Raw genomic sequence first — 12,492 nt, forward strand, 5'->3', positions numbered from 1 at the left:
TCATGGCAACACACACACACACAGAGTGTCAAAGAGACACCAAATCCATCTCCAAAGAAAAAGCATCTGTCCAGCTAATGCGAACGTGACTTAGGAAGTCTTTAGTAGTGGCATTGGGTTACCTGAACTACACGGTGTAAATGGCCATAGTGGCCCTGAATAGAAGGTTTATTATGGAGCTCAACTCTGAAACAGACACTCTCTGGGTATTATTTGCCCACTTTAGATCTCACAGTGACACTTCATCCCTTTGAATAAGCCTAGAGCATCTATTCTTACTTTGCTGTCTTCAGATCTGCAGATATTTATGGTTGGCATGCCAATAATCACATGAACATCCACAACATTAAATAACATGATATTGTGTTAATCAAGCATGTGAAGTGTCTTGCAGAGTTAAGTCAGTTTATAGGAAGGTTCTTAGTTATTTGCATCATTGGTTTGTAAACCTATTTTGTGTCATTTTATAGTTATGCCATTACCATAACACTGATTTTTATGGTATTTTCTGCCTTTATTAATTAATGTACCATGAACAGAGACAGGGGAGAGAGGAGATGGAAAGAGGGACGGCTCGCAACAAAGTTCATCAGCCAGAACCGGTGATGTTGTGAGCATGTGTCTTGCATCTGAGCCTCCTACGCCAACAGGACACTCCTCCATAACACTAATATCAGAAATTATACTCAATGATTTTATGGCTGAAACTTTTGACTAAACTTTTGCTCAACCCAAATACCCTCTCCTGTAAATACATTCACCTACACACCTCCCTAAAACTCTCCTCGCGTACTTGCCGCATCACATTCGGTCCCAGGATGGTAAAAAGGGTGAGACGTGAGTCGGCGGTTTCGGGGTTAAGGGGTAGAGAGGTATTTAAAAGTGAAGAGCTGGCACTCGAGAAGATGAGTGGGGTATTAAAGGAGTGATTGGTCGGGTAAGCTCAAGGCCCCCCTGACCCTTTGGTGATGTCACCGCGAGCAAAGAGGAAGTGTGGATTAGCCTCGGCGCTTGGCAGGTGCCTCTCTGAGGTGCGAGATGAGGGATGAGGGTGCCGCTCGCTTGTGTGCTGTCATCAGATTTCACACAAACTGTTGGCAAACACTGGATTAAATCAAACGACTTGGTTCAATATGCAGTAACGGCGTGTGTGTGTGTGTGTGTGTCTTTGCGCGTGTTTGTGTTCTGATCTGACAGTTATTCAAACACACACACAGACACACATCAGAGCTAAGTGTAACTCTTCACGGTGGAATGTGCTGACAACCAAAAGGCCAAGAATAGCACTGGTGGATAACGAAACACACACACACACACCTCCACCCAGCTCCTCCTGTAGGGCCCATCAGACGATAAGACTATTCAAACCCAGATCTCTTTCTCCCCTCCATCCTCGTTTGAGGCTCTCTGGATTCTCACATGGGGGGGCTTTGCACGTTCCCAAAACGCACTTTGTGGGATCAGGAACATGGACATCCATCTGCCAGCAGGAGACTGACCCAGGTTACCGCGTCCTGTGGCACCACGTCCCCCCCACCCCCCCACCCCCTCCACCACCAGCATGTATACAGTATCAACAATCCCACGCTCCTCAGATATTGTGACAAATGTACACACGGCTGCATCTACCTGCTAGATGGTTTCATTCTCTGGCCGCTGCTTCTAGTCAACAACTGAAAAGAGGAGGATTTGGAAAGTTGGCAGCAGAATGTGCACATAGAGTTCTTTCCCCATGTTCTGTTCCGATGCTTTTCTCAGTATACAGATTAACACCGCATGATTAGCGGTATGATTAACACACCTAAAACACACCCAGGACCAAATGCCTCCGTCAACAGGAAGGGGAGAAGAGAGGGGGAAGGAGAAGAAGAGAGGAATAACAAAGAGAAAGAGGGAGAGGTATTGGAAAGAGGAGCACTATACTGTGTCTGTGAAGATCACTCCTGTGCCAGTAGTCATATTTCTGGAGGGAACATAAACTATTAAACTGTCCTACATGATCACACAATTGCTTCTGCATGATAAATTCTATTTTTAAAATATCATATGCACATTTTGTTACCGTACAGTTTTTTTTTTCTTTTTTTACTGCACTTGGAACAGCAACTCTGGAAGGGAGCACTAAACACGGCTTAATCAAATCCTGCCCGGGGTCTATATGTCTTTTAGCTGTGTGTTTAATGCGGCTCTGACTCTGCCCGTTAAAGCTCACCGCCCCTCTGTCTGTGCCTTTACTGCGGCCTCGGCGAGGAAGAGGGGCATTACGAGACACGATGAAGCGCGTTACGAGGGCGCTTACGACGGGAGTTACGAGGGGCAGTTCGCATTTCACGGAGGTCCAGGAATCCCACAAGGCATCTGGAGGAATTTACGAGGGGGGGGGGGGGGGGGCAGCAGAGGGGGAGAGTAGAGGTGGTGGTGGTGGGGGGGGGTACTGGAGGCAGAATGGGATGCTGTTGATGCCCCTGCCCTATTAAAAGCAGCTAATTAAAAAAAAGGACAGACACACACGCTCACAAACACATAGAGGTGTGTGCATGAATGTGAGCGCATGCCGACGTGTGTGTAAACAAACTCATATATATACACACACTGATACCTGTGTAAAGACATGTTAATTCTGTCTGTCTCTATCTCACACACACACACACACACACACACATTCACACACACGGTGGCAGTAAACTGATGCTGGTCCCCGAATTGAATCTGTGTTTGACAGATGAGATGAAGAAATGAGCAGGTGGCGTTAAATTTCCCTCGGTGTTTCTCTGCTCCTACCTTTCTTTCTGTGTTTGCCTTCCTCCTTTGGTTTACTATTTCTCTGTCTTAAGTTTTTCCCCACTACACGCACACAAACACACACAAACACACACAGACACACACACACTTTTTATCTGCCCTCCCCTCTTTATTATCATCTGTTGCCCCTACACAGCATGCAACAAGTGGCCGGTACAGTAGGAGGGAGCTAATGTTTTCCTTTTTGAGTCACTTCTAAATCTGGCCAACAATATGTCACCAGATAGGCACACAGTCAGACCAAAGGAGCACCTGACCGCTGCCATAGACTCTTTCTGGAATGTAAAAATGTCGCCAGTCTCAGTCCAAGTTTTAGAACATAATAGTATAGTATTGCATGGTCGACATTGGCCTGTGTATAAAATCTGGAACATAAAATTGTCCCAAAGAGCCTCAGCGTTGGGAAGTTAACTTTAAAAATATTCCATTACAGTTACTAGTTACTTCATCAAAATTGCAATGGATAATGTAATCAAAAGGATTGTGCAAATTCAATAATTGCTGATTGCTTTCAGTTACTTTCAGATTACTTTGCCATATTTGAGGTGTAAAGATACAGATAAGAAAAAGTGAAAAATTAAACACTTAAGGGGATTTGTTTCACAAACACAAATTATCTTCTGTGCCACATTTTATATAATATGTAGAACACCTGCCACTATTTAAATGGCCTTCTGTGTTTCTCATTTGTGCGTTAAAAGCATTCCCAGAAGTAATCCTCGAATTTTTCACTTTTTCAGTATATTTAATAACAATTCATTCTTTTTTTAGATAATGCAACAGAATACAGTACAAATTTTTGTATTTAGGATATATAATGCCACTAGTATTCCATGTTCCTGTCTGCGTGCCCCTCTTGTCAAATTCCCCATTTTTCTTGTAAAATTTCTTTCTTTCAAACTTACAAAAATGTCTGTTCAGTTATTATTTTTTGTAAACTCTCATTCGGGGAGACCCTCACAATGACTTTCTCCATTATCAAACTAGCTGCGGCAGTGTTGCACACACACCTACACACTGGCAGATCGCCAGAAGCTATTTTGGAGGTACAGCGGTACAGCAAAGACTGACACTATTGAATAGTTAGCCCTCCCCTCCCCCTAAAGACATGCTATGCATTGTTCTGCAGAGTGTTTACTACACATACACAGACCTACCCACACACACACACACACATTACAGCTAGCGTGAAGGGCCTGAAGTTTAACTGTCAAAAGTTTTAAGTTTCATTGGAATCCACACAACTGCAGTACAGTGCATGCTATACACTATAACTAGTTTATCAGGTGAGATGTTAAGAGAATCTCATCTGGAAATCATGGGGGTTTCAATAACAAAGTGAAAAGAATCAGGGTTTAATAGTTTCCAGCTACACACACACACACATACAAGCGCACAGATATTTTGAAGATACAGCGAGAAATGGAAAACAAAGGAACGATTAAAGCATACATTAGCGTGATCTTGGATTTCGACCCACTCTAGCCCAGTCAGACCTGAGTGAACTCTCTCTCTGTAAGTGCTTTTCCCTGTCTGGAGTGCAGAAAGGGTGAGGCTTGAACTTTTGAAAACACTTCCACATGGTTCCACTGTGCAAGATAAGACCAATCAATCCCAGAAAAAGTAACCGAATGCATTTCAACCAATGTTTTAACCCAGGTCTGATAGTGATTTCTGTAGTATGGCTGACCTTCTCTCATCATGCCCACAGCCAGACACTTCATAAAACGACAGGCCTGGCAGGACTTCCTCCTCCTCTTGGTGATTTCACATTCATTGGAGGCTGGGCAGCTGTATTCAATATTACCTGGAGGAGAATGAGAGAGAGGAGAGAAAGACATGCAAAATCCGCTGTAAAGACAAAGGCTTAATGATTTACTCTCTAAACAGTTCATTCAACCGCATGCACCCCTTGACTTAGAGTATTAACCATGGCAGCCAAATGTGCATGTTAAGACTCTAATGGCATGCAACCAGTCGCAGCCGTTCTCAGCTGCCACCCTCTATCAGAATCAGGAAGTATCTGATGAGCCAGACATCAGATCTACGCGTTTGATCTGACAGCCGCCTATCCTACTTGACCTTTGAACCCCGAACATACCCATCTACAGTAGCCAGCTTCTAGAAGCCTAAACGCGGCTTAGCCTGCCAGGTCCTTGACCTGGGATGAGAGCCAACAAAGCGCAGGACAATCCCTTTAAAACACCCACACCACATGCCGCTGACATACGCCACTAACGACTTTCAGGATGCACATGCTGGAGCAGGGACTCTAACAATTTCAAAACCATATGTTATCTAAAGCCTCAGCTCAAACTCAGTCATGTTGACTATATACATGGTGCGCTGTAAGTTTAACTTGTTTGCAAACAGGTCTTTATGCGAAGCCTTTACACAGAGTGAGAGGCAGGATGAGGAAGCCGTGAGCTAACTGATCGGGGTTGTTTATACAAAAACAGATGCTCAGGCTAACACTGCATCTACGCCATGCTGCTCGTAAAACAGGTTTACATATATGCAGGAAGGTATTATCAGCCACGCACAATAAACTCTTGTTACTAAGTATAACACTGATATCAATTAAACCTTTCATCCCCCAACTAAGAATGGAGTCAATGTGTGTAGGGGGGAAGGTTGGGGGGCATGTTCTTCTGCATGAATGTGTGTGTTTGCATGTGTTTGTGTGTGTGTGTCAGTGTGTTCGTCACCTGCTTGTGTGTGTGTGTGTGTGTGTGTTTGTGTCTTACCCTGGATGGTCCTCTTGAAGAAGGCCTTGCAGGCCTCGCAGGAGGCCACGCCGTAGTGGTAGCCTGAGGCCACGTCACCACACACCAGGCACAGCCGCTTGGCCACCGAGCCCAGCATGAATTCACACTTCACTTGGCCTTCTTCCTCTCCAAACCTCCTGGATAGAGGAAGCAAGCGAGAGAGAGAGAGAGAGAGAGAGAGAGAGAGAGAGAGAGAGAGAGAGAGCGAGAGAGAGAGGGGAAAGTAGTTAACTCTATATTGTCTTTAGCTTAGAATCTGGTCTGAAAGGGGGTAAAACACACAAAATAAGGGACAGTTTCTCACACACACACACACACACACACACACACACACACACAGACACACACATACGCACACACAGACCAACCTGGTTGTTCCTCCATTGCTGGCCAGTCCCGCTGTGTGTCCGTAGAGGCTGGGTGAGTCGAGCCCATTGCTGTGGCTGTGGCCCTTGGTGAGGAGGCCGTAGCTGGAGTTTGTGTCTGAGGAAGAGCTTCCCGGACTGGGCTGGGCCGGGCTGACGTCCCCCTGAGAGCTGGGGCTGGGGCTGGAGGGCTCGCGCTTTATAGAGGTGGGGCAGGCGGGGTCCAAGCCCCTCACTGACATCCTGCCCAGAAGTCTGGAGGAAAGAGAGGAGAGAGAGGGGGAACAGGAGAAGGAGGAAAAGATTTATTAACATGGTTGTTTGTGTAGGAATCTTATTAAAACTCATATGCAAGATGGTGAGAGATTTCTGACTTTGGGACGCTGCAAGCTTGGTCCACTAGGTCGGCGTGATATTGTAATGATTCACCTTGGTATCGTCATAAATATTAATGACTGGTAGTGGGCCTTCGGGTCAATGAGGGCTGTGATCAATTCTGCCGAGTCAGGCATCATACACTCAGATATATACTAATTATGATTATGCAGTGGATGGGAAAAAACCTAAACAGTAATTTATGGGTTCATATATTAGCAGTCATTTACTTCCAAACCACAAACAGAACTACAGATGCTCCGAAGGGTCACAATTCTTCTGCTCTCTCCTTTTCCCTAATCAATGCTCTGGTTCTACACCTTCTTTTCTGTCTCCATATCCCTTCATTCATGCGTCCATCCATCCATCCCTTATCTAAACCAGCCGTTTGGGCTTTCCCACATATGCAAAGTTGAGGTCCATTACACTGCTTTGTTTTCAGAGGAGGATATTGCTTAAACAAACCTAGGGAAATAGCCAAACCAGAAATCATTGGCACCTTATAGCCTCGCATTTGAGAGCATATAGACAGATACTGTCCATCAATCTGTCTGTGTAGCGTGTACCATAAGGCTCAGTCCTTCCCGCAGCAACCCAGGTTCGAATCCAGCCCGCGGTCATTTGCTGCATGTCCTCCCCTCTCTCTCTCCCATGCCTTCCTGTCTCTCTCTACTGTCTCTATCAATAAAGCATAAAAATGCCTAAAAAATAAATCTCTGCATGCTCACTGTATATTATTGGAATACAATCTGTTCTACAAAACCACTAAAAATGGACAATAAAGGATTTTCAAGAATAATATGCTTATGTGAGTAAGTTTTAGTTAACTCTTTATCACTAACCTGTTGAAACTGTTAATTCTTAAGAATAATTGCTATGGATAACTACAATAATTGCTTGGAATAACTGTGAAGGAAACTATTATTTTATAATGCACTAGTGTTTAGTATGCTGTGCTGCCAGGCCTGCATGTTCGTGTGTGTGTGTGTGTGTGTATCATTCATCTATTATTGGATTAAAGTGAGGACAGAGCAGAGAAAAGCATTCTGAGCCAACTGAGCTGTACAGCTAACAGGCGTGTGAAAGAAATGCGATCTCCACACACACACACACACATCCACACAAAAAAACACACACGCGCACACACACCATGACATCAGGCATTCATACATGGATATAAAAATAAAAATCATTTACAGGCTCCCAATTGTCTACATGCACTTCAAATGCCGACACATGATCAGGAACATGTTCAAGCTCCCTGCACACACACACACTTCATTCACACTCTGACACACACACACACACACTCACGCAGGCACACTTTAAAACATTTGTGGTCATAAACACTCCAACACACACTCACACATGCTCGCATGCCATTGTTTGTCGCCATGCCCACTCAAAAAAGCCCCTTTGCTGTCTCTCTTGCACAGATTTCCGCATGCAGAGAAGAACACACACACACACACACACACACACACACACACACACACCCCATCCATCCAACCATGGATCTATCCCATGTTGGCCTATGAGGTCTGTGTAGATGCCTGTCTGCTTCCTGCCATGTAAATCAGTGTGCTCTCAGCCACAATTCATTTGGTAGGCAAAGAGACTGGCTGCTTTTAACCACCCCCAGAGTAAACCACGGCCACGCGCTACTGACCCCTCTACAAACCCACAATGACAGACACACAGACGCACGGCCGAGAGAAAGCGATGGAGGGAGACTGACAGTGAGACATACATAAATAAAGACAGCAAGGTAGCCAAACAGACAGAGAGGGAGAGAGGCAGTAGAGTTCTCTATGATTCGATTAAAGCCAAATGAAAGATTCTGCTGTAGTGATGTTATTATTGTAGCATCTCTCCTGTCTTGAGCCCCAAAAACTGTCCCATTAACCAACGAGGAGCAATCCTCCCGGCTCTACTCCACCCCTCCCCTCTCCAATCCACTTTGAAAACTATAAAAACACTGTACAGTGAAGAGAGGGGATTTTCAGTTTCCTTTTAAAATGACTCACTGGTACCCGTATCGGCTATCCATCACACGCGTCCATATTGCTGTGTCAGTCTTTGACAGGTACGGAGTGAGATATACTTGTGCTCTCCCATTATAATGCATCAGAGGAGGAGGGGGGGTGGGGGGGGGGGGTGTCGGCACTTTGCTTTCATAATGAAATGGCATTAGAGTGGGGTGATCAGATGTGATGTGATATTCACTCTTGACAGATTACTAATCTACAACTCCACATAAAAGCCCATCAAAAGCTCCTATACCCCATGCAGCAGGAATAAATCAGGGAAGATCGGAGAGACATTGTGTGTGTGTGTGTGTGTGTGTGTGTGTGTGGGTTTGCATGCCCCGTGTCTGCGTGTGTTCAAAGTTATCATGCGTTACCCCTTTGTGTGCCAGTATCCAAAACAACTCTAATTGCACCTTGGCAACAAAGGCTAAAATGCAGCGTGAAACGACAGACAGACAGAGAGAGAGAGTGAGAGAGAGAGAGAAAGAGAGACAGGAGGGAGTTAAAAGGGAGGCAGACAGATAGAGAGAGTGTGAAAAAGCCGGGAAGGGAGAGAAAGAAAGGGGGGCCGTTGGTGTGGCTCATTAACCTGGGGTGTTGAAAGAAACGGAGAGAAGGCAACACTCACTTTCAAATGAGCAGAGTCATAATGCAGACAATGACCCACCGGATGAACGAGGGAGGGAGGGAGGGAGGGAGGGAGAGAAGAGAAGAGAAGAGACAGAGAGAGGGAGTGAAAAGGAAAACAGCAGTGAAAATCTGGGAGGAAAGGGGAATATAGAGAAAATGAGAAGGGAGATGGAGGAGAAGGGATAGAGACAATGCAGAGAGCAGCAAGAAAAATCAAGGAAAGACAGAGAGAAAATGAAAATAAAACACAAGACAATAGAGATTCATGCAAAACCACAAAGAAACACAAACACTTATGAAGTCCTGTTGACCGGAGCTAACCCTATAGCCCTTTACATATAACCCTGAACCCGAGGACAAGTTATTTGGGTCAGTGGGGTCTCAGAAGTGTTTTTTTTCTAATGAGCCAATAGGAGATGAGCAGGGATCAGTGGCACCCCCAGCCAGCCGTAAGAGTCTTAGTCGGGCTCGGGTTGAAGCCGTTCGCCCGGAGATGAGATGCCTGTGGCTAGAGCTGGACCTGCAGGGTCTGGAGGCACGAATAGCGTGCCATACAGGCGGATGAGCTGCGGCTGTCACTGCCTTTTCTCCCGTTCTTTATCTGGTTCCAAGTGTCACTGGCAATCACCCGACCTGCACATCCACATGTCTGCTGTCTTGTCTTTCTACATAAGCCTCTTTTTGTTTGGTCCCTGTCTGTCTCTCTCTCTCTCTCTGTATTTAACTGTCTCTCTGTGTTTTTCCTCACTGCCTCTCTCTTGATCTTTCTCCTCTTACGGAAAGTTAATTTAGTTTCAATCGCAAAAAAGTACTTGATGAGATACTTGCGCTTTCGGAGGGAGTGATCACGCCACAGCTGATAAAGACACTGTAGCATCTGAGTGATAATGAACGTGATTTTCTGTGATTACAGAAAAGAAAGGCGCCAGAGTGATCTGAATGGTAATAAAACAGCTGCTTTTCAATCTTTTCATACGCTTTCATACTCATATGCTTTGTTCATGTCAGTGTATCTTTTCACTAGCCTTGGCTGACCTAGACTGCAGTCTCAAATTGCCACCATGCTAGGAATGACTTCCTCCAAACTGGCCATACCACTCACCACTCACCAACAACAAACAAGAGGTAAACAAGCACAACCGTAAGCAACACAAACAAACCTCCAGACCTGCAAGCACAACACCACATCTAAGCTTATTTGGAGGACAGAGGATAAAAGCATACATTTAAATCACTTTACATTATAGAGCAGTAACTCTAAATACAAGTACTAGAACATACTGTAGGCCTATGACTGGTAATTAATAGTGAATATTTAACAGGTTCATTCAAAGACAGATAAATGCCAATGATTAGGACAGTGTTGTAAATTGTAATGACCGGATGAGCAAATATTATAGAAGTGGTTCATTCCTTTTCATTAAAGTTGTCGTGTGTATACTCAGTGCTTCTCAAATCTGGAGAATTTCCTTCTTCTTTTGTATTAACTTTCTCCATCGCTCACACTTTTTCCCTTTTCTCACTTCTCCTGCCAGAATCCCAATCTCCAGTCCTCTTGTGTGCTAAATAGTTGTATCGGTTTTCTCACAAAGTACACAAAAGTGTTATGCATGGTAGTGATTCATGGCATGAACTGATCTAAGTTTTAAGATCATCTTGGGAAATCAAGAGCAGGGTAATACCGGAGCAGTATTATGTGTATAGCACAAAAACACGAATATCTGCTTCAACTAATGTATGAGCAACCATACAGACAGACACACACACACACACACACACACACACACACACACACACACACACAGGAAACAAGAAAATCTCATCTAAGTCAAGTCATCATGAAGAAGCTCTAGTCATTATTACTGTGCGTGCCTCACACAATATTGTCTCCCTTTGCTATTAAATTGAAAGAGACCTGTGTGACTCTTGACTATCCAATTTGAGAATACACACTTTTGCTTTGTACACTTAGTTTCCAGAGAGAAAGTGCAGTACTTACTCGGTGTCAGAGTGGTAGGTGAAACACTCGGGGAGGTAGAGCTCGACTAAATCCATGTGCTCTCTGCCACCATACTCCGAAGAGGAGAAAAAGCTTCTGTCCGGGGAGCAATCTCTCTGTTTTTTATCTGTGACTGTCTCTATTTTTGTGTCTGCCTCCTCTGTTTCTCTGTTTTATTTTCTCTCCCTCTTGCTTCGCTACAGTCTCTGCCTCCACGGCTCTCCTTTTATGAATTGCCTCTCTCACTTTTGCCTCCACTGTTTGTCACTTTCTCTTTACTCCGTCTCCTCACTTTGTCTCCATCTATTGCCCTCTCCTCTGTTGTATCGCACTCCCAGTCCCTCTCATTGTCTCTCTGTCTCGCTGCCTGTCACTCACACTTCTTACCAACAGCCTCAAGCAACTGTCTGCCTTTGAAGTCCTGAGTGTTGTGACTAGCTGGCTCTGTGACAAGGGTGTCCAAGCCAAGCCGGCCCTCATGAATATCCAGCCAGACGATTTGAATGGCCTTCCCCAGAACGTAAAGCTGATACTTAATTGGCTCCCCTCTGAGCCAATGAGAGCAAGCCTTGGTCTGGTGCAGGTGGCTGTGGCAGGATGACAGGGGAGAGTATGTTGGGTATTTAACAGGTTCTAGTTGTCAGACAGCACTTGATATGGAAAAATAGAAAACAGATTTTCAACTGCACAGAGATTTCAGGCTGCTAGCAGCTAGAAAAATTCTGTCTAATTAATTCAAGGAGAACATAACTGCAGCTGTAATCATTTTGATGGGACAGTTTGTTGTTATCTTGGAGGGAGACTCACCATGCTAGCTGATACAACAGGACATACAATACATACTTCATCTGTGTGTGTCTGGGTGTATGCGTTTGAGTATAGTGATATATGCAGTGTCTCTGTGAAACGCTGTTTGGGGGTAATAAATTATCACAATATCTATATATATATACCAAGTTATTACAGTTATTACAGTTATTTGTCATATAGCTTAATCTGTTTTTGATGTTAAATAATGATAAAAACACCATCAGAAATTGGTTTCCAGCAGTATAATTACTTCTTAAATCCTTAGATTCTTAAAAATATCTTTAATACCACATGTGCCATGAGTCATGCCAAATAATCTAAATATGTATGAAATTGCATGTAATGCGCAAAACATTTCTGGCGGTGGATCCTCAGCTCCACCCGCCTTAAATGTCCACACCACTAAAATGAAATCGATGCCTGGATGCGCTTATGCACACGGAAAACACATAAGCACAGTTACTTTGTTAATAAGCCGTAATTGACTTACTGCAGGTATAGTATTGGAGTGCTAGGAGGGCATTAAACCTTTATCTGATAATCAGCTGCGGCTATGTGCCTAATGTGATGCTTTCACCATTTAATGACGAACGCACACACACACACACACACACACACACAGACACACACACACATGCAGACAGACACACACACACACGCGCGCAGACACACGCAGACACACACAAACAGACACAAACACACACACAATGAGA

General features: G+C 44.4%; 1 protein-coding gene across 2 annotated transcripts in view; it reads right to left on the bottom strand.

Annotated features, from left to right (window-relative positions):
* LOC139658502 (estrogen-related receptor gamma-like) overlaps positions 1–11,412 on the bottom strand; it is a 20,896-nt gene extending 9,484 nt beyond the window's left edge. The window contains exons 1-5 of one of the 2 annotated variants that reach the window (XM_071536619.1): positions 10,970–11,412; positions 5,939–6,190; positions 5,550–5,707; positions 4,493–4,609; positions 2,230–2,241 (exon numbers count right to left, since the gene is read on the bottom strand). In XM_071536619.1, the coding sequence (XP_071392720.1) occupies positions 2,230–2,241; positions 4,493–4,609; positions 5,550–5,707; positions 5,939–6,190; positions 10,970–11,025 (595 nt within the window). In that variant the 5' untranslated portion in view covers positions 11,026–11,412. The remainder of the gene's footprint in view (positions 1–2,229; positions 2,242–4,492; positions 4,610–5,549; positions 5,708–5,938; positions 6,191–10,969) is intronic. The other variant, XM_071536618.1, reaches the window with a different exon arrangement.
* Between the last annotated feature and the right edge of the window lie 1,080 nt (positions 11,413–12,492).

Source organism: Centroberyx affinis, unplaced genomic scaffold, assembly GCF_046629955.1.
Source record: "Centroberyx affinis isolate AG114_WGS23_722 - 3 ecotype Tasmania unplaced genomic scaffold, CSIRO-AGI_Caff_v1 ptg002920l_1, whole genome shotgun sequence".
Taxonomy (NCBI): domain Eukaryota; kingdom Metazoa; phylum Chordata; class Actinopteri; order Beryciformes; family Berycidae; genus Centroberyx; species Centroberyx affinis.